This window comes from Accipiter gentilis, chromosome 7, assembly GCF_929443795.1.
Source record: "Accipiter gentilis chromosome 7, bAccGen1.1, whole genome shotgun sequence".
Classification (NCBI taxonomy): Eukaryota; Metazoa; Chordata; class Aves; order Accipitriformes; family Accipitridae; genus Astur; species Astur gentilis.
In genome coordinates this window covers 1,681,323-1,702,921 of record NC_064886.1, presented here as the reverse complement: position 1 = coordinate 1,702,921, position 21,599 = coordinate 1,681,323, and the positions used below count along the sequence as shown (strand labels likewise).

The window sequence follows — 21,599 nt, the reverse complement described above, 5'->3', positions numbered from 1 at the left end:
GCTTCTTGCAAGTCCTATGCAAAACACATACCAGAGACTGGCTGTTCCTCAAGTGGACTGCATGGCTTCGTTTCTTACAAGTCTGGGAAAGTGTTAATGAGATGGAAATGAAAAATACTCAACAATGACATTCACAGCTTATTAAAATAGGAGCTTTGACTTGATAAATTCAAAGATCCAAACCTGAAAGTATTTTAAGAGCAAAAACTGTCTTCCCTTGTTTTCCTCTAGTTGGTTATCAGCTCTGGAAAGTACCAAATGGCTGCAGCACTTATCTGTGCTTCTGAAATCTGCGCTACTCGTAGTTCATGCCGTGGACCGAGACCAGCGACCAGTCTTGGTGCACTGCTCAGATGGCTGGGACCGAACCCCCCAGATAGTGGCGCTGGCCAAACTGCTGCTAGATCCGTATTACAGGACCACAGAGGTTTGTAAACCATCTCTTAGTGCATGAGGTAGTTACTGAGTTTGGGTCCTCCTCTGAGGAAGACTGTCTATAAATTGTTTCAGTTTTTTCACCAGAAGAGGCACTAAAGCTAGCAGTAGTTTACCAACAGTAGTCTGCAGATAGTTACATATAGGTGTAAATATAGTCTAATTCAAGAGCAGATTATATTTCCCCCCTTTGCTGTAACTGCACAGTCATGGCCTATGCCTCCCCATATTTAGCTTAGGAATATGTAGTACGAAGTGCTACATATTGCAGTTTCTATTAACACCATTGCAGTTTCTCAGCCAACTATTGCTACAAAGCCTTTCTCTTTTCTAGATTTCCCATCTGCATGTTTTTCCAGTTTCACATTTTCTTTGCCCTCTGTCATTTAGTTCTCTTGGGTTTTCAGCCTGATTTCCCCCCCCATCACTTTTCAGCATTGTGTGATTTGTGATGGCTGGATTCCATCTGCCAACCCACATGCAAGATGCCTTTGTTGTCTAGAACAGAAGCATATGTCTGAACACTGTACTATAAACTGCTGCTTAAAGCCTTGGACACATGAGGACCAGAAGTTTAAACTGTAGCAATGCCTTTTGGATGAAATTGTGGAAACTTCTCAGGTTCTTTTTCACATGGGTTCTAGAAGTCGGCATCCATCAGGTCAAAATATACTGCTCTGTCCTTGGCACAGAACCTCCTCCTGGTCCCTCCTAAGGGTGCTGTCATTCCTGTTCAAAGTGCAGACTTCTTCTGTACACATCCTTTGCCTTCCTTCTTGTCACCACTGCATCGGAGGAAACCACGAACTGTAGCTGTCTATGCAAGGATCAGAAATGTTTAGGAAAATGAGTCTTCAGCATCATCGCACTTCAAGCTTTTCAGCTACCGGCTATTTTTTTTGCTCTAATTACAGCCATTGACTTAAGCATGCTCTACAATTTTTCTTTCCACTAAGAATCAAAACCTTCCTAACCTGTGATGAGTTTTAGGTCCTGTAAGATGAGGTGTTGCACTCAGGTGCTCAGCTAGGCACTATTTTGAAATGTTCTTTGCCCTTTTCGTTTGCATGGGAAATCATGCAAGTCAACCTTTAGTCAACCTTTTGACTGTGCTACATTTGGTGTACACACAGGCAAGCGCTCTCTCTGAGCATGGATGTCCTGTTGCAGATTAATTGTTTTCTTTTATGACAGACAGATCTGCCCATCATTTTCAAGGGAGAGCTTTAAAATTTCCTGTCCTATGTTGGTTACCATGATCCAGATGGTTTTGATCAAGATAAAGTTCCTATTTGCCCCTGCCTGGCCAAGATGGGTCTCATATCAGGATCTTCCCTGCCAGTCACTGAGGACTTAACCTGCCTTATTCCCTTTCCCGCTCATGTAGGTTTGGGAATTCATATCTGTCCTAATTTCATTGTGCAGCACATCAGAATACAGAGGCGTTAGGTAAAGCAGTAAAGATAAGTAATGAGGCCAGTGCTGAAGGGAAAGAGGAGTGAGTGAGGACACAGTAATAAGGTGATTCCCACGAGTCTCAGACTGTCTTAGAAAATTGAACCAAAGCAAAATAAGGAACTTTTCATCTGTGCTTTCATTTCTGCAGGGTTTCCAGGTGCTAGTGGAGACGGAGTGGCTGGATTTTGGCCACAAGTTTGCAGATCGCTGTGGCCATGGTGAGAATTCGGATGACCTAAATGAGCGCTGCCCAGTGTTTTTACAGTGGCTGGACTGCGTCCATCAGCTCCAGAGGCAGTTCCCTTGCTCTTTCGAGTTTAACGAAGCATTCCTTGTGAGTTGTGGCTTGAGAGATTGCTGTTTTATAGACTGCTTCTAAACCAATACCCAGTACTAACATACTATAGAGCCCCAAGGGGCTTCTGATTTTCCCATCTATCTGTGATATGCTGCAGCCTGATAAAGGTAACAGGAAAACTGGCCAAATACAGTAGACAAAAGTACTTGTATGCTTCACGGGACCTGAGGTCTGTTCACTCTTAAAACAGAAGCAGGACCCTGAAGGACTTCTTTTAGACTTTAAAGAAATAAATAAATGATACAAATTTATTAGTTTCATCTAAGAGGTGCTGAAATAACTCCAGTATAATACATCCACACAGCATGAAAAAAATCATAGTTACTGGCAATATAAACTTCCCCTACTTTGATCTTGTTTTGACTTGAAGACTCCTCTGAAAACAACCTGCCCCTTACCTTTCCATTCATTTTTGCTGTTTCGTTGCTGAAAACATGTAGGATATGAGAGCTGTGTTTATTTTCTTTTGAAGTGGGTAGCTCTCCTATTAGAAATTTGCCTAGGATGGTCGCAATCAGTCCTCAAGGCTGGAAAGCAGGTCTCTGGGAAAGCGGCAGTCACTGACTGCAGGACTAGTAATCTGAAGAATAAAGGTTTTTATGAAGTATCTCATCCACCAAGAGATTTAAAGCACATTCCTGTGATTGCGTTGACTTGAATTACCGCTTGCCATATAGCTGAGTATATGTAGGGTGCTAGCTTAGCTTAGTTGTGAAATGAGATACGTAAGGTTATAACTGACTTCACAGCACACTGTAAATCACAGGAGCTTATGTGTGAACATATCCTTAGTATTCTGGCCTTTTTAGAGCAAACCTCTTAATTTATTAGAGTATTGCAATACTTGTCTTCATTTAAACATCCAAATAATCCCGTGGAAGTCATTTATATGCTTAAAGTTAAGTTCATATAAGCTATTTTGTCAGACTGGGACCACAGCATGGAGTGAATAATGATCAGAATTTCTGTACTGCATTAATGTTTTGTAAAAGAGGTATCATGATTCTCCTCTTTGTGTATCCTATAGGGCTCTGAGTTTGAGTCAGCAAGACTTTTATATTTGGTTATGAAAAAATATTTTGTCTTCATATTTTATATTTTTTCCTGAATTTTTTAGTTATGATTTTAAAAGATCCACTATGCTTGAATTCTTTTGCAATTAGTTTATAAGGAGGTATGCAAAAAATGCTAGGTGTATTTGTATATCAGCCTTTAGGAAGGGGTGTATTGCCCTGTGAAGGAAGGATTTGTGGCTTCTTAAGCCTGAATGTTGATTCTCACATTAAGCTGATACCTTCTGCCATACGATAATATTTGTATTGGTCTGTGCAGGTCAAATTGGTGCAGCACACCTACTCTTGCCTCTTTGGTACATTCCTGTGCAACAATGCGAAAGAGAGAGGAGAAAAACACACTCAGGAACGGACCTGTTCTGTCTGGTCTTTGCTGCGGGCAGCAAACAAAGCCTTCAAAAACCTGCTCTACTCCTCCCAATCCGAATCTGTATGTATCCTCTGTTCCTCACCATGCAGGGAGAGTCCCTTTAGGGGCTCCTGGGTACAGTGTTCTCAAAAGTGTGTACCTTAAGAAAATACCTAAGCTTGTAGCAATGGGACATCATAAGGGCTTAACTGTCATCATGAATACAGTGTAGAGAAAAGCATTTCCAGAAAAGTGTGGTCAGCTCTCCTCATTGATGTTTACTTTTGAACAGTCTGTTCAGTCTGATGTTTGCTGATGTTTGAGGAATGTCAAATGCAACCTTGGAAATTTCTCTATGCTGCAAATGGCATTTTCTGTACTTAAATATTTTGGTTTATTTTTTGTAACAGAAAACATTTCAGTGTTTGACAAATAGACCTTTCTAGAGAACTCAGCTATGTCAGAGTATCATAAAATTGCATACAAACCTAGACACTGTGTCTATATTCATCTTAAATCTAAACAGGAAAAGTAACTCGGATTTAGTCTATCTTTGTTGCTCTTAATACTTTCACGTTTTCAGTTTGGCTCTTCCGTAGTAATAGCTCACTGAAGCTTTTGGGAAGGGACTTGCAGTTACCTTTTTGTGTATTTGATAAAAGGGCCTGTAAGGCACTTAGGAAGGCAGTATGATGGGCATGTGAACAAACAGTCGCTCATCAAATGTCATGATGATTAGGACAGCAAAGACTTTTATAAATATTTAAACCCTTTTTGTTTATAAAAGTATCAGATAGCATAAATGTAACTGTAAGGACTATGCAATGTTTTTTGCATAGGATAGGTGTAGCTTTTAATTGTTCCTTAGAGTAAAATTAAAACCTGGCTTAGTAGGAAAGAGTTTATACCTACCTTTGTTATAAAAAGATTAATTTTATATTCACATCAGCCCTCTGTGGCTGTCTGTCTCCCCTGGACACCGGACGTGCAGCCTGCACTCAGACTGTGTGCAGATCCCATTTGTCATTGCGACAGGCAACATCAGAGAGAGCCCTTCAAGACTTCTCAACCTGACTTTGTCATCATAAGGGTGGATGTGATAGCTGAAAGCATGAGACATTGCAGATAAATATGGCTTGTGAGGACTTTTAAAAGCTATGAATGCATCTAAGTTTTCCCTGAAAATACCAGCAGCTTTGCCCAGGAGGAGCTTAGAGAGCGCTCTTAAAGCGGGCAGTGTGGCCAGGTAGCCATTCTGTCCTTGGGCTGTCCTTATATGCTATGTCCTGCAGTATAGATGCAGTCTTAGTGACCTGGCCTCTGTTCTCAGTTAATACTACACTGTAGTTTACTGAGCTAATGGAGATAATTGTCTATATGTGGGAGTTTTGGTAATTTTCTGTCTTGTATTCATCTTTTAGTGCTTTTACTTTGGTGTTTAAAGGTGCCTCAGTGATGTAGCCACATCTGTTACAAAACCATAGTCGTTTAAGACCAGCATCCATTGAACCAAGCTACCCCACAGCCCTCCCTCTGCTCAGTGGCAGGGAAACCTGACTGTTTCTCTGCCCTTGCCTGCTTTTCCACAAGAAAGTTGCCTAGGAAGACAGTGGAACCGATAAGAGTGTCCCACGGTGTTTTTAAACTGAAACAGGAAGCATATTCTGCAGTCAAGGAATCCCTTTTAAGAGCAAGCTACCTCTTCAGCAAAGTATTTCTGCATGTACTTAATTTTTAACGTATGAGTGCTTCCATTAAAGACAGGGTTAGCTTTGATGAATTGGAGCTTGCAGAAGGAGGTTATTAGTTCAGCTCTCATATGGCATGGTATAATATGAAGTACAAGGAAATCTCTGCGCTAACAATAGGCCACTGAATTCTTCAGCAGTTTAAATTGCTCAGAAGCATTATTAAGGTGTAGATTCACACAGAGCACATTGCAGTAATTCATTCATGAGAAGCTGAAAGCCAGCATTGTTATGCCTCAGCTTCTGTCTCTGAAAGAAAAGATAATTATATATCCAAGTGTAGCTGATTAAAAATGCTGTAGCTGCTCACTGGCCTTCAGAGTTATCTAGAGATCTACCAAAGCCTCCTAGCTGCAAACCTGAATAATAAACCCCCACTACCACAATCAGATTTGAATACCTCTTTGCATTCTGGTTTACAATTTCTGAGCGTTGTGTGTTCTCCCCTCTCAGGTGCTGTATCCAGTGTGCCATGTGCGTAATTTAATGCTCTGGAGTGCTGTTTACCTGCCATGCTCTTCCCCCTCTACACCTGCTGATGACACTTGTGCCCCATACCCTGTTCCAGGCTCTAGCCCTGAAGATCAGCCTCTGGGCAGGTGAGCCTAGAGCCCAGAAATCCCATCCTGTAAAGTAAGATCAACAGAGAATATTGTGGGATATAAAGAGGAGAATACTTATGGTGGGAGGGAAGTATTCCTCAGAGGCTTATTTGTGGGACTGTTTGACTGACCTACCCAAAAGCAGTCCGTTGTCGTTTCAGTTTTGAAAGCTATTAAGTTTCAGAGGTGCTAACAGCAAGAAGACTAGCAAATAGAATTAAGCTCTGGGTATTGCATAGTCTTGTAGGATTCTTTGTATCCTTGTGGGATATAAGCTTTCATTTGGTTGTCTTGAATTTGAGTTCTTTTTCTGTGTTGCATAACTATTTCTTTGCTTTTTTGTATAATGATTCTGAGCACATGTTAATGAGGAGGTGTGACCAGACCATAAGCATTTGTGCTTTGTGGTAAAGGTATTATTCTGGGAATGTTTGAAGTCTGATTGAGAGTATTTTCCTGAAAGCAAACAAAAGAAGTACTGAAGCTGTTCTGTACTACAGATGGTCAAAATGTGGTCGTAGATAATACTTCACAGAAGTCTATTACTTAGCTGATTGTTACTGTCCTAATTGTGCGGGGAATTCTTAAACCACAGTAGCCAAATTTTTTAAAAAAAAACAAAAAAAAAAAAACCAAAAAACAAAACCACAAAAAAACCTCACAATCCCCTGACTTCAGATTCTTATTATTTGTACTTTTATAGGTTACCAAAGACACGATCATTTGACAATCTGACAACAGCCTGTGATAGCAGCGTGCCTACAACCAATCGACGTAGTAGCGATCCTAGCCTCAATGAGAAGTGGCAAGAGCACCGTCGGTCTCTGGAGCTGAGTAGCCTCGGTAACCCTGGGGATGATCCTTTTGATGGAGACAGCCTGAGTAAACAAGGCAGGGCTCCAGTTGGAGCAGAGCTCTCTGTTGCAGCTGGTGTGGCAGAGGGACAGATGGAGAACATTTTGCAAGAGGCCACTAAAGATGATGTTGGTCTGGAGGAGCACTTAAGGGGTACCCTAGAGACAGTAGGTAAAGGGGATGAGATTGCCCTGGATAAGAAGAGAACTGAAAATGTACATGGGTATGTCAGTGACCTCTGTGAAAAGGCTGAGGCAGATACAGGTATCGTAATGAACAATCCAGCATCCAATCCACATCCAGTTTCACAAGGTGCTTCTGAGCTTAAAGGACAACAAGATGAGCGTACTGATCTCAGTAACACAATCCAGAAGTTACCTCAGGTGAAAGGACTACAGACTGTTCCTTTGGAGGGCTTTGTAAATAAAGATGCTCAAAAGAATATGGAAGAAGGTGATGGCAAACTTGAAGGAGAAACAGAGACCCTGTACAATACAGCACAGGCCAGCCTTCCCTTACCTCTTACAATCCCACATGAAGTGAGAACATCCAACATTGAAAGCTCTACAGAAACCTTAACAGAGAATGAAGCAAAGCAAGAGCTCATTCCTAAGGGTCCTTGCCATAGACCTCACCTGATCCACAACAGTGCTGATGAACTTTCTCGAACTATTGAAAATAGGCCAGAGGGGGAGAGCATGCTAGAACTTCAAAAACGGGGAACAAAAGTACATAGGACTTCTGGTAGCAGCAACACACACATCCCGATGCCTTCCCCTTGTGCCTTGCCTTTAGCTGAATGTAAAGATGAGGTTGTGTGTAATGGAGAGCTGGAGCCTGAGAACAAGATGACAGAGAAGCCCGTGGGGTTTAGTATCACCCAGAAGTACCAGGCGACAAACGGACACTGTGTGAATGGAGAGGACAGTCGGATGAAAGCCTCTCTGAGTCGGCAGGTCTCCACAGCTAGCTGTAGTTCTGCACAGTTTCACTTGAGGAACTTGCACCAAAAATGGATGTTTAGTCATCTTGGTAAGCAGCAGGCAGCCAGCAGCCCAGACCAACCTGCCAGAAGTCACCTGGACGATGATGGGATGCCTGTCTACACTGATGTTATCCAGCAGCGCCTGCGCCAGATAGAAACTGGCCATCAGCAAGAAGTGGAGACCTTGAAGAAGCAAGTGCAAGAGTTGAAGAGCCGGTTGGAGAGCCAGTTCCTGAATAGCTCCTTACGTCTCAATGGTGATTATGGAGACGAAGTGGTAAGTGAAATGGTAATTGGGCCACTGCTGGAAACAGTGGGCTGGTTAGTCACGTTCTGGTTCTCACCATATTGTCAGCTCTTGGTTCATTGGTCAGGTAGTGATTTTCTGGCCATGCAGGCTTTTATAAAACTCTCAAGGTCATTCTGAAGAGGGCAAACAACTGACTGAGTACATGGCAAATGGTAATTAATGATGACTAATATTTTCACTGTATTTCAGTTTGACCATAAATGTACCAAAGGTTTATTTCAAGCTGGGCATTTTACAGCATACTCACACATACCTGGACATACTTAAACACCTTCATTGGCCTTATTGAAAAAAAACCACATTTGTTTTACTCTTGTTTTCATATATGGGCCTAGATATTTTTTAAGGATGTTAATGCATCATTCATTGGGACAGTAGCGTAGGACTGATCTCATGGTGCTTTGCATGCTTAGGGTGAGAAAGATGCAGCAGTGGCTGCTCTGTTAGCTCAAGACCATGAAGTTCAAGTCGCCCCCTTTTCAGATGGCTGGCCTGCACAAGGCTCTTCAACTGGAATAAATTAAGAGTTTTTGTGACAGCCTTATGTCACTGAGGGGTTTTTCTCAACACCTTAAGAATTTTAAGGGACCTCTTAAACTGTTTGTGCTTTTACTTGGAAGTATTTAAAGTTGTAAAAGTAGAGACTTACATTTGAGTCATGATTCAAATACAGTACGCTAATTTCTGTAGCGAATTAAATGATCTATGTAGTTGTGGTTGCAAAAAAAATTTTAAAATCAGAAATCAAGTAAGTGTAATTCTGAGTTCAAGATCTCAATAACCAGCATGTTATCTGTATGTCTCTATATGTCTTGGGTGGATTTTTAAGTTGCTTCTCCCCTACCTGTCTTTTTTCACCTAACTTCTCCTCCTCTTTTGACTAATAAATAGTAATAAAAAGTCAAAAGAAATAGTCACTGGCCTTACACTGTTGATTGAATGTAACACTGCTTCAGAGAACAAGCAGGGGTCCTGTTCTGTAGAGGCCTTTGAGCACAGAAGAGTTCTGTAGATTGCTGCAAAACTTTTTTTTGAAAGGCCCAGTATTATTAGCTTAGTAAAATAAATGGAGGGGAGAGCTATTTGGGGAAGCAGGCAGGCATGGGAGGAGGAAATGGGCATGAAGGGGAAGGTGAGGGGACAGAATCTCTGAAACAGAGTTTGTATCTTCCTGTGGGTTTGAATGCTGGGCAGAGCATTAGCCTGTAATTCCTGAGGGTGATGTAACATCCATCAAAAATTTCCTTTTCCTATGGGCACATTATAATGTGTTTTATATGGCTGCAAAATGGAAAAAATAATTTATAGGAGGTTTCCAACTTCTGTTTGTTTCATTTAATATTGTTTAGAAGTGGCAGAGGTGCTGGATAGTCCCAGGTACATTTGTTGTGAAAAATACTCAGCCTTCTTGGCTATTCACATTGGAGATAAGAGCACTAAGTGCTCCTTTTGGGCATCCATTTCAGCTCAGTGTCATTTCAATTGGGTGTGGCTTCTGTCACTGACAAAAGCTTGGATTCCTTGGAGAAATTTGGTGCTTTGGCTTAAATTTATTACACTCCCATTTTTTAAGGGCCTTCACAAACTGCAATGTAGGGCTGGATGTGAGAGCATGCTGTCCTCTAGAAAATTCACCATTTTTAAGAATCTGATCTCTATCTTCTATTTGAGCCTCAGCTTGGGAGTTATGGGTTTTCTTCTGGAGCTCCAGAGATGCCCATTCCTGAGGCACAAAAAGACATTATGTCAAGATTTCTTGCTATTTTTAATGTATTTTAAGGGCTGGCTGAGTTTTAAGTCAGTTAAAATACAACTCTACCTGGATAGACTATATTAAGGAAGCATTATTCCCCAAAAAACTATATGGAATATATGTGGCTCAAATTCTGAGTTTCCCCTGTGTGATTTGGCTTGTATTTTCCAGACTTTTTGCAGACAAAAGGATATATATATCACTAGTATTAGTTTTGAAAGTGAAACAACCTTGGAAAGGAAACGCGACCATGAAATTGGAGCCACAGATAGCAGCTTTTTTGGTTAATAACCCAAAGTGTTGCCGGAACGTTGTGCTAACACAGCAGAAAACAAATTTTAAATCCATTCTACCTCACATCATCCTGTCATCAGAGGGTCAAAAACTGACCTGCTGGTTTGGTGGTTTTTTGCTTAGTGGTTTGGTGTTTGTTTGGTTTTTTTGCAGTTCACCACTGCACAAACCACTGCAATGTGTGGCATTTATAGTCCCATTCAAAAAGGCACTCCTGCCTTTGCTGCCACGTGTGCACTGTAGGTAGGTGACTGGTGATGACATTGACTCTTCAAGTGTAAGCATAGCCTGCAGGAGGTACCCTTTCCACTCCTCCCCATGACTGTCTGGTTTTTATTTGTATGGAAGTAGGAATATGGGAAGGTTCTGTTCAGCTGTGTTTGTTTGCCAACAGACTTCTATACCCGACTCGGAAAGCAATCTGGATCAGAACTGCTTGTCTCGCTGCAGCACAGAGATTTTCTCTGAAGCCAGCTGGGAACAGGTGGATAAACAGGACACAGAGGTACAGACTAAATCCCTGAAAATTGCTTATTCTTCCAGTAGGATGGGATATTCATAATTCGAATTATCCTGCAGCCTTTGGTCATGTGCCACTTCTTGTGAACTATCTTCCTTGCATTTCACTTGTCTCATACTTTAAATATCAGTACCTGTGCCTATGAGCCCTCTGCTGTCTGTGTATGAGCTCTCTGAGAAGCTGTGGAAGGGATGGTTAGCTAAAGGAGCCTTAGATGGACACATGCTTGGTGAATATTCTTGGCCTGGATACTGTTAAAGCACAGGAAAAAAAAAGGGAATTGGACTTTATGACTTTATTTCTGTTTGTCTGAGGGGAATTTAGTTTATCTGTTCTCAAAGGGAAGGTTTCTGTTGTCTCTCTTCAATTGTTGCAAACACTGAGTTTGTGCTCTTAAAATTGAACAACCACTTCCCTTGTGGTGCTTTGCTTTGAATTTGTGAGTGCAAATGAGATGGGTTTGTTTCTAATTAATTGCCCTCTCCTTGATAAATTTGGCTTTTGTTTCTCCCAGGTGACACGATGGCTTCCAGACCATCTTGCTGCACACTGCTATGGCTGTGACAGTACGTTCTGGCTTGCCAGTAGGAAGCACCACTGCAGGTAACCTGTGCATCAACAGAGGATGGGAGGGAGGGAGGCATGGTCACGGCTCAATTTGTTCCCTCTCCTGTTAAACCAGGAAGGGTTTTTCTCTTGACATGTTCCTTTCTCAAGGATGGCTGTCAGACTAAGTGTTTTAGAGTAGGGCTGTGCACGCTCCTGAAGGAACTGAGCGCTTTGGAAGAACAGAACAGTTTCTCCTGTTCAATTCCAGTTCATGCAGAGTATATATTTAAAAAGCCAGATGTGGTTTAGGCTCCACTCAGCCTAAACAGATCCTGCCTTTTTTCCTCAAACTGGATTTGAAGGCAGCTGGCTGTTCAGCTTTTTAAGAGGGTATAAATAATAAAAAATACTGGTTTGTCATCTTAGCATGCAGTAATTCAATACTGCAAATATATGAATAGCATCTTCTTCCCATTACTGGTTGTAAACCTTCTCCTTTCCTTCTCTAACCATTCTCCCCTTTTTATTAAAGTGCTCTTGTAAGAGAATCTGAAAAGCACACCTATGTGAAATAAAAGTTTTCTGGATTGTTCTTTGCCAAACATACTGCCAGCAGAGGCTACAACAGATAATGCAGGCAGCAGGGGCTTAATGAAGAACAGGTGGCAGAGGCCTTTTGATTAGATCATACTGTAGTTAAAGACAGAGAATCTCAGATTTCTAAGTCCTATTTCAAATAAATTCCTATTCCTGATTTCTGGACATGAGGGAAACTATTACAAGAACCATCATTCAAATAAATGGCAGTTATCACATTTTGATGCTTCATTGCTTTTTGAAGTTGTTGATAATTATAAACATCTTTCTTGGTTTCTGTCCATTTTATATTTTGCTCCATTTAGTTGCCTTGTAAAGATAAACAAACTTAGGGAAGAATAAATAGAAGTTGAATGGCTTTGATTTTTTTTTTCCATGTCCACTGTGTTTGTGCAAATTTGTATGTCTCAAGGCTTCAGATGAAAAATACCATTAACTAAGCATACAGTTGTATGCATCTGAAGGGTTTTATAAGAGTTAAAGTGGTGTTTTCCTTTGTCCTTCTCCTAGTGGCATCTGTTGTGAAGTGTACCCATTCAGCACTGTCACTCTGCCTCCCTAGGCTGACCTGACATTTGGCACCTACATTACAGTTTCCTAGGCCTGGGCTCTGGAGAACTCCTAGCACATGGATACACACAGAACATCCGCAACACCATGAGGAGTTAAAATTGATTCAGGGTTTCAAGTATGGTTGCAAATTTCCCTTTGGTGTCTTTGTTTCTTCAGCTTTCAAATGTCTAACCTGGGTTGACCAGGCTGTCTGCGTAAGCTCTGGTTGTTTATGGCAGAGACCAATAAGGAATGGCAACCAACAAGAAAACCCAAGTATTTCCACAGTATACGTTTTCAAAACCCCCAGTGATCAGTGGCAGTCTGCTTAACATCTTACCTGAGAGTGAAAATGAGTTGAAACCCATACACTGTAAGGCCTTGAGCAGGATACACATATCCAGCTTCCTTCGTTGCCACTATTTGATTCTTTTGCTTGTTCCCCTCTGAGCTCTTTCTCCCCTCCTTGCAGGGACATTGAACGTGTTGATCAAATCTGGTGAGCATTTACAACAGCCTCTGTCTGTTGTCTGTCTGCGTTTTCTTGGTAACTTCTCCAAACTAACTCGATCTATTGCCCCTCTTTGTTTTTCACTTGCCTAGAAATCACTAGAAATAAGCTGTGGGTGGCTGGCACAGTCTGTTGGATGTTTAGATCCATATAAACAGGCTCCTCTTGCCACAGAAGGCATTTAGGACTTGGCTTTTGGTAGCTTAAACTGGGTTGTGGATCATACTAACACTCACCATCAGTAAATCGTGTGTTTGAGTAACAGAGAATGCTTCACTTCTAACTGAGAAGAGACTATCCTTCAAGTTTAGCCATTACGCGTTTATTTTTGATTTTTTCCCTTTTTGCCTTATTTTTGGGAGAGGTCAGGTGTTATGAAACAATTCTAATACTACTGTGCAGTGTATTGACAAAAGACCTGCCACTTATTTTAGAAGGACTGAAAATACTGTAGCAGTAACAGGTAATGCAGAGCTGGTAGAGGGTTAGTATCACAAAAAATGGATAAACATCCGAACTTAGTAAGAAGAGGAGGTGTCGGTAGCATGATTGTAAGTCACCCTTCCTCAAAGGAGCAAGATCGCTTTTCCAGCCTGTTTTTTAAGGCCTCTTTAATCTCTCGAGCAAAGCAGAGGACCACCAGGATAGAAAGAATGAGTTGTTCAGAGCTTTCCGAAGCTCGGGGGAGAACAGTTACAGAACACTATTGTCTATCTCAGAAGGATAAAACAACAAAAAAACCCCAAGCATATGTTAGGAAGCTGGTGAGCTACAACAAACAGGTATTTGTTTTAATCCCTCGCGTTCTTTTTTGACCTCATCTGTCAACAGCAAGCTTCTGCTGGATAATCCTTCTTTGAGCAGCAGAGACGTGGGTTGTCGGAACTGCTTTTCTGCAGGGCGTTTCTGTGTAACACCTCACGGGACTGTTTTCACTCCTGCTGGTTTTTCTGATAGTCATTTCTAACAGGGTCCTTAAGAAGGCTTCAAAACCACTGCAGAATGGCTAGCCATTGTGAGCCTCCTAGTGCTAGGGTTGCAGCTTTGAGACTGGGAGCTGCTGTGCAGAGCTGAGAAAATTAGCCCATTGAAGTGAGAAATGGGTTTTCTCTGCTGACTCTTTCCCCATCAATGACCAGCATCTGGAAATCTTGTCTCTTGGCAATGAAGGATTAATCAAAGCTGCTGGGTGTAGGCAGAATTCTCTGTTGGTCTCTTGGCAGCAGCAAATCTTTTCTAGCGCAGAACAATAATGGCACAAAATCCTGATGCCAAAGAGTTAATGAACAGGGCATCAGGCATGGAGGTAAGCTTGCAAAATTCAGGTCCCTGGAGTGCCATTCTGAACTCCTTATAAGAATTGATGAGTCTGGAGGACAGGGCACACCAGGCTAGCTTGAGCAGCAGCAGGTTTTGAGGGGGCTGCAAGAAGAGAAGGTAATTATTTTCAAGATTTGAATTTTATCCCTGCCTCCTGTGAGGTGCATGTGCCAGCGTGCCTCCACCAGCTGACATCTGACAAGAATGTGTATGAGACCGCTCACCCTGCCGCAGCGTTGCTGTCATTTTCCGAGCATGAAATACCTGGCTGCCTGTCTCATGGCTTTGCATGATCCTTGTTGACTCAGTTTACTTTATGCAGAAGCGAGGGACTGCCGGGAACGCCGCAGAAGGGACTGCGCTGTTGGGGCAATGGGAGGATTGCATCAACCACAACTGGTTTTAATTTCTTTCATCTGTCCCATGCTTAAACTTTCCAGCAGTGCACTTGAAAGAAACAAGAAAATGCCTCTGTGCTGGTACTTACCAGCACACACTTTTAGAAGAGTAAAGGAGCGGAGACTCTTAGCTCCTCCCAGGACTGCAGTATCTGATCTGTCTCTAATGCAAAGCTGGATCAGTGGTGTGAGCAGGGGCCAGGACACCACATTCCCCACATCTTTGTGGGGGAAGGCCCCTTGTTTGCTTCCCCTTAGCCCCTCTCTTAGCTGTGTGCCCCCAAGGTAGCAGTGACAGTGATGAGTAGCACCATGCTTCAGCTTCTCTGCAGGACATGGGAGAGAGCTTACCCTTGTTTCATGGAGGGGTAAGTTCCCTCCAGTTTCACATGAGGCAGTGTTGTACAGAAGACCCGTCACTGTAGAGATGTTTAATGAGCTGTAATTCTGCTTTGTGCTCCTTTCTGATGTCCCTAGAGCTCCGCTTCAGCTTCAGAAGCGAGTAGCCCAGGGTGCAGATGGTGGTTGTTGTCTTTGCATGCATCATGGTACTTGGGGAGGAGCAACTGCAGACTCCAGGGCTGACCCCATCACAACACTATGAATAGTATGATTTTAGAACTTGAGTAACTTTGTCAAACTGCTTCTAATCTTTTCTTTTCCATTTTTCCTCTGTTCCTGATGCAAGGAATTGTGGAAATGTGTTCTGCTCCAGTTGCTGTAACCAGAAGGTGCCCGTTCCTAGCCAGCAGCTCTTTGAACCCAGCAGAGTCTGCAAATCGTGCTACAGCAGCTTGCACCCAAGCAGTTCCAGCCTTGATCTTGAACTGGATAAACCCATCACTGCCACGTCAAATTGAAGTTCCAGCCTTGAAGCAGCGGGGGAGCAGCCATGCTGACTCTTCCTCAACAGACACACAGATTCTCGATAGGCTGAGGCTGGGAGGATGCGGGAGCCGTGCACTTTGGAGGCTGGGGCGTGGAACACTGCTTGGCGGAACAGACCTTGAGGACGTACCGCTGGATTGTGGGATTCTCCTTTTCCAGCTATTCCCCCTTTCCTTTCTGTCCTATCTGTGTGTATGTGTCTACGCGCGTGTGTGTATATATAATAATATATATGTATGTTTGTTTGCTGGAAGATTGTGGAAGTGGGAAGGGAGCTGGTGCCAGAACCAGATTTCCCTTTTGTATTTAACTGTCCCACTGCTGAACTGTTGCAGACAGACGATTTTGTGGAGGAAAGGAGAAGAGGGGATTCGGTCCAGCCAGTGTGCAAAGTGTGAATACCTGTAGCGTCAGTGCTAGTGCTTTCAATCACTCCTGTTACTTCCAAACAAGAAACTGCTGTTTGGGAACCTGTTGCTGCTAGAAGAAATGGGAACCTCTTTCCCAAGAGAGCACTCTCCCTCTCTGTTCTTAGAGTGGGCTTAGTTATCCTCGCTGCGTGAAGGGGGAATCAATCACAGATTTCCATACTCAGTGGCTCTGCACTTGCACACACAATTGATGTGTTTGGTTGCCATCAGCCCTGCTGCTGTGGCTCAGAGTGGAAACACCTGGACAACGCTGGCTAAGGAAAGTGGGTGCTTGTTTGCGAGAGGTGAGAAGGGGATTGAACAGGCTGCCTAGCTGAGATGGATTTTACACTGGCGCCTCTCTCAAGTTCTGTAAATGCAATTCATTATTTAAAACAGAGTGGGAAAGTAGAAGACCTTTGACTTCTATCCTTGCCCCATCTCTAGGATGGTTTACTCGATGCGAAGCTACTTTTGGAGCAGTGCACTTGTTATGGTTCATACAAACAAGTTGTTGTGCTGTTGTGCAGACTCGCACTTTAATGAGACTATCCAAACCAATGGAAGAGCAACTGTGATATGCTGGTGTTTTTGCTGGGCTTGGTCCATGAGGAGTGCACTGGTGCTTGTAATACTCCTGGGATGTCTCCTCCTTTTTCAGTCTGTATTCAGTGTACTCCAGATAGGAAAAACCTGCCTGAGGATTTTATGAAGACCTGAAATATATCATGGATTCCCCTTCTTCCTTCTCTCCCAATCTGAGTCGCTTTTAAAGTCACCTCCTTAAAGTGTGAATCTATTGAATACATGTTTTTAAATGAGTGTTAGGTACTCGTCCCCTTTTCCTTTTGATAGAGCCTGCTTAGTGCAATTTGGCAAGGAAGAAATGTAGATCCTGCTTCACAGTGTATTGCCTAGACAAAGTTCCAACTTCTCTCATGATATTATCAAGAATCCTGCTGGAGTATTTGAGAGTTCTAGATAGAAAAGCTCAATATCTAAGAAACCTTGGGAAAGGAGCGCTTTCCTTCCCTGGAATGTCAGAATCACATAATCCAAAGTGAGTATCACACACAGAAAACCATCTCAGAATATTTCTTAGGTCTGATGGGGAAATGTCAAGGTATTTTATTTTTGGCTTTGAACTTCCCACACCCTTCGCAAGGATCATTACATGGCTGCGGCGTAAGCAGAAGATTCACGAGACAAAAATGAATGTCCAGGAGGCTGGTTTAGCAGAGCAGCTTGTGTCCTTATGGGAAGGGGATCTGGTAATGAAGCATCTTGGGATCTCCCCGGGTACGGGTTTTGAGATGTTTTTAAAACCACCAGGAGGGAAAAGCAAAGATAAAGATGGGATCTCCCCGGGTACGGGTTTTGAGACATTTTTAAAACCATCAGGAGGGAAAAGCAAAGATAAAGATGGGTTCTCCAGTTGAGTTGTATCTAGAAGTATTTGTTCCTAAACCAGTGCAGTGAGTATCTGGAACAGAACTGTAGGCATTGCTGTTCCGTGTAAAGCAGAGACAGCTGGAGCAGGAAAAGGATAACACGCAGCTCCCGTCTCTGGCTCTTCCACGGATGGGGCAATTAGAGGTTTGACTTTAGGGGACACGGTGTAGTTCTGCACACTAATATTGTGTGGGTTTGTGGTGCAAATAGACAGTCAAAAATAAGTCTAAGATTCTGCAGTTCCTAATGACAGGTGCCAAGAGGTTATGATACGGGTTTTTGGGGTCTGTGATGTACAGTGTGAATAAATGCTTGCAGCTCTTAGTCTTTTTTTGATCAATGAAGCACTTTTTTTATTAATATTATTTTTCTTTGTATGTAAAGGAGGAACCAGTATCTCTCCATAGCTGTATATATAACCGTTCTCTCCTCAAGAGAGTAAAGTGCTCCTATATTTTTCATTTTTGTCAAAGCAAGAAGTAAATACTTTAGAATTGTTAAATATATAAATAAAAGTGAATAAAGTTTAGACTTTTGCATGGGAGCATTTGCTAACACACTTTCTAATTTTTTATTTTTCTTTCCTGTCCTTCCCTAGGGACTATATTTGAGGTTCAGCAGAAACACCAAGGCCTTTGAAAAAGGAGGCTGCAGCAGGCCTCCTCTTGCTTTCTTTTCCACTGTGTGTCTTTGCAAGGAACAACACACTGTTGCTCCTAAACTTAGAAGAAAAACATTAAGCTTGGTTTTCCTGGTGCAAGAGTCCCAGGGAGGGGGAAAAGACACAAACTGCACGCACCACCAGGTACTGTCAGTACAATCTGCACGGTTTTCTGAGCCTGGAGAACTGTGTAAGAGTCTCATCTTCCTTGGTACCTTGTTTTTCTTTTTCCCCTTAACCAACCATCATCTTTCAAAGCGTTGATGTGATGACGTTAGCCCACATGTAGGAGCGGCCCAGGTCGCCAGGGAATTCACCCTGCCTTCAGTGACGTTTGGAAAAGGAAGCTCAATGTCTCCCTTGCCCTGCAGCGAGCAAGCGCCAGTGCTCGCCGCAGTGGCAGCAAGGTGGGGAGATCAGAGCTCGGTTCTCATTTGCACACTTTCTGCCTTATTCTCAATGCTGGATGGTGGAGCTGTGGCTCTTTGGGAACAAACCAAACTCACTCAGGTTTAATATCTTTTAATCTTTTCCCAGAAGGTGGAAAACTCAACTGCTGTTTATCCTGCGAAAGTCTCCTGCACAAGGGTCTGATTATTCTCATTTTTCCTAGGGCTGCTTGCTCGTTTCAGCCGCTTGGCTGCATGCGCTCCTCTCGCATAAGCTCATGCTCCATCAGTTATTTCTCTCCTTACATATTTGAAGTCAAGAGAGAGGATTTGCCCTGAATTCTCAGAGGGAGTGAAGGGCTCCTTGAGCAACTGTGAGTTATTTTGGGACAGGCCTGTTCTAATCACAAGATGTTGTGCACAATTGCTTTATAATCTCATGGTATTTATTTAATCAAATAAAACTGCAGATTCTGGGCAGAGCTGTGATCACAGCTGGTGGTAGTATCTACAGCTTCCAGAATAAAAAAGCAAAGCATATATAATGTTTTGCACTATTAAGAACATGCAAAGGAACAGCAGATTTTCAATTATACACTAGAATTTGATTTTATATAGCTCCTTTCATACTTGAGTTAATTCTAAGTGCTTTTTCAGTAACTCATTACTCTGTCGCACGGCGGCTGCAGACGTTATGTGCACCCCGGTACTCCCAGCCCCGGACACCGCGCTGCTTGGATGTTTTCTGCTTCGGCAACGCTGAGCAAAACCCCGGGGGTCTCCTCTGCTGCTGCTGGTGGGAGTTAGAGAGCTTTTTTTTTTTTTTTTTTTTTTAACTTCCACACAGTGTGAAGTCGTCATTGTGCAGAAGGGCTTCATGTCAGGGGCAGCAACAGCCTGGCAGCTCTGCTAGGGGAGCACACAGCTGCCATTGTGTAGAAGCTCATTTCCCGGTGATCAGTTCTTCCTAACGAACGTCCTTTCCTCTTTTGTTACAGCTCTCAAACAGCAGAGAGCCTGAGAGGAGAGCAGTGCTACTATCGCAATACGCAGCTTTAGCGCTGTCTTACATGCTGTAAAACAATCTCCTTATGCAAAGGCGACGTGTACGGCTTATCGGGAGTCTTGCAGATAGTATTAGTAGCTGAGGAACAAGACAATCTTTGAGAACTGAAGGTTCCTCTCCTCCCCAAGTAGGACAGCAGTGAGCCCAGCCTCTCCTTGCCGGTGGAGGTGGCGATACTGCAGTGTGGTGGCCCAGGAGTCCTTCAGCAGCAGCAATCTTGCAGGCTGGGCAGCAATTAGTTGATCACAGCTTAATTGTATGGGTGAGGTATGGTGGCGGCAGCACGTAGGACGGAAAACCGAAGGCTCTTTGGTGGCGAAGGGGAAGAAAGTGTTGGGAACCAGTCGGTTACAGAGGAGAGGCCGTCGGTGTGGGACAGAGCCTGCGCTGGGAGGGGTTTTGGGCTGTTACGAGGCTGCAAAGGGCAATAGCCACACACAGGAAAGCTGAGCAGATTCAGAGCTTGTTTAACAGATGGGGCTGTGCAGATGTTTTATGGTTAGTCTACAGTTGTCCCTTTAATAGATCCTGAATTACTCAGCATGAGGTTTTGAGAAAACTGTGTCCAGGGTCAGTTAGAAGATGGTGTTTTACTGGGCTGTGCTGGAAGGGGATGCTCAGTACCGAGCAAAGGCCGGCTCTCTGACGTTTGCTCAGGTGCAGGATCCAGATCAGGTTTTACGTATTCCTTAAAGCTGCCCTCAGCTGGATTCCATCACTGGCGTTGCTCGGAACTGGCTTGTGAGTTCCATGGAATTACCCTTCTTGGTTAAAAAGCAAAAGCAGCAATTTAGGCTCTTTTCTGAGTCGTGAGGAAAGTGAGTGATGCAACCTCTGGTCGTGCAGCGCCCGCACAGCGGTGCAGTCTGTGCTGCCAGGCATTGCGTTTGCTCCTGGTGTTTTTTTCTCTGAAGGACAGACGAGCGATTCCCCTGGGGTGCCTTCAGAGGCAGATCTGCTGCTGGAAGAGCAGGGCAGGGCTGAGGAGGCAGCCCAGACCAAGCACAGGCAGCGTGAAGTTTCTTTTTTAACAGTTCAGCTCAGTTTTTTGTTAAAAGAGAGAATCCACCAGTACTAGAGCAAGGATGCAGAAAGAAAAATGTAACCTTTTACTACAGCCACGTCTGTACGAGCGTTCATCTGTCTTGCTGTCCCTACGGCATGTAGATGTGCCCTTTCCTGGGCAGAGGAATACCAAATTCCCATCCCTTCATTTTACACACATAATACAGGCATTGGAGCTCAGATTGTTGCATTTTGGGATTTAAGACTACCATATTCTTCAGACTTTCAAATTTTTTAAATGCTGCTAAAGTTTTATCTTACTATTTAACAAATACGTTTTTTAAACCGATTTCCCATAGTTATGTTATTAAATGATTTTTACCTTGCAGTGGCAACAGGTGATGCATTTGATTGTACATTTTTTTTGTGGAATTTGTATTAAAATGACATCTGATTCTTGATTAATTACTTCAAGAACATTTAAATGTTTTAAAACATGCAAACCTATGAGAGCAGAGAGCTGTTTAGCAGCAGTATAAAGTGTTAGACCCTAGCGCTTAATTGTTTGTAACAGCATTTATTCTGCTGTAGCCTCAGAGTGAATATTTAGATCTTAATAAATTTGTCATTTTCCTACATGGTGACAATTTTACAGTCCCTTGTGTTTTCTGTATCGGTGCATCTGTAGGGCTCCCACTTTGTGGGGCTTATTTTTAGGCCAATTATAGCTCGTATATTAGGAAAAAGTAACCCTGCTGTTCAAAAAACTACGTAAAATACATAGGAAAGTGGTGACATGAAATCCCAGGCAGGCAGTGAGCATGGAAAGCACTGCTGCTTGCCAAAGCCCTGTGCTTTGGAGATGAGCACTTAGTGAGAATGGAGAATCCTGACAGTTTATCAGCAGCCCTGCAAACAATTCTAACACGGTGACTTTCACTTTGTGTTGCATTCATCGCGTGCCGTCAGACCCTTCTGCCCTTCCCACGTGCAAATCTGGTGATGGACTTTGCTACCATCATTGGTCAGGTTAGAGCCACGTGTTGTTCTCTCACTTTCCC

The 21,599-nt window shown here is 43.0% G+C and overlaps 1 protein-coding gene across 10 annotated transcripts in view; it reads left to right on the top strand.

Moving 5' to 3' along the window:
• MTMR3 (myotubularin related protein 3) overlaps window positions 1–21,176 on the top strand; it is an 86,896-nt gene extending 65,720 nt beyond the window's left edge. For 9 of the 10 annotated variants that reach the window (XM_049804094.1, XM_049804093.1, XM_049804089.1 and 6 more), the window contains 8 exons: window positions 232–427; window positions 2,042–2,227; window positions 3,584–3,754; window positions 5,875–6,020; window positions 6,727–8,140; window positions 10,615–10,725; window positions 11,255–11,343; window positions 15,356–21,176. In XM_049804094.1, coding sequence (XP_049660051.1) covers window positions 232–427; window positions 2,042–2,227; window positions 3,584–3,754; window positions 5,875–6,020; window positions 6,727–8,140; window positions 10,615–10,725; window positions 11,255–11,343; window positions 15,356–15,527 — 2,485 coding nt within the window. In that variant the 3' untranslated portion in view covers window positions 15,528–21,176. The remainder of the gene's footprint in view (window positions 1–231; window positions 428–2,041; window positions 2,228–3,583; window positions 3,755–5,874; window positions 6,021–6,726; window positions 8,141–10,614; window positions 10,726–11,254; window positions 11,344–15,355) is intronic. The other variant, XM_049804092.1, reaches the window with a different exon arrangement.
• The last annotated feature ends 423 nt before the right edge of the window (window positions 21,177–21,599 follow it).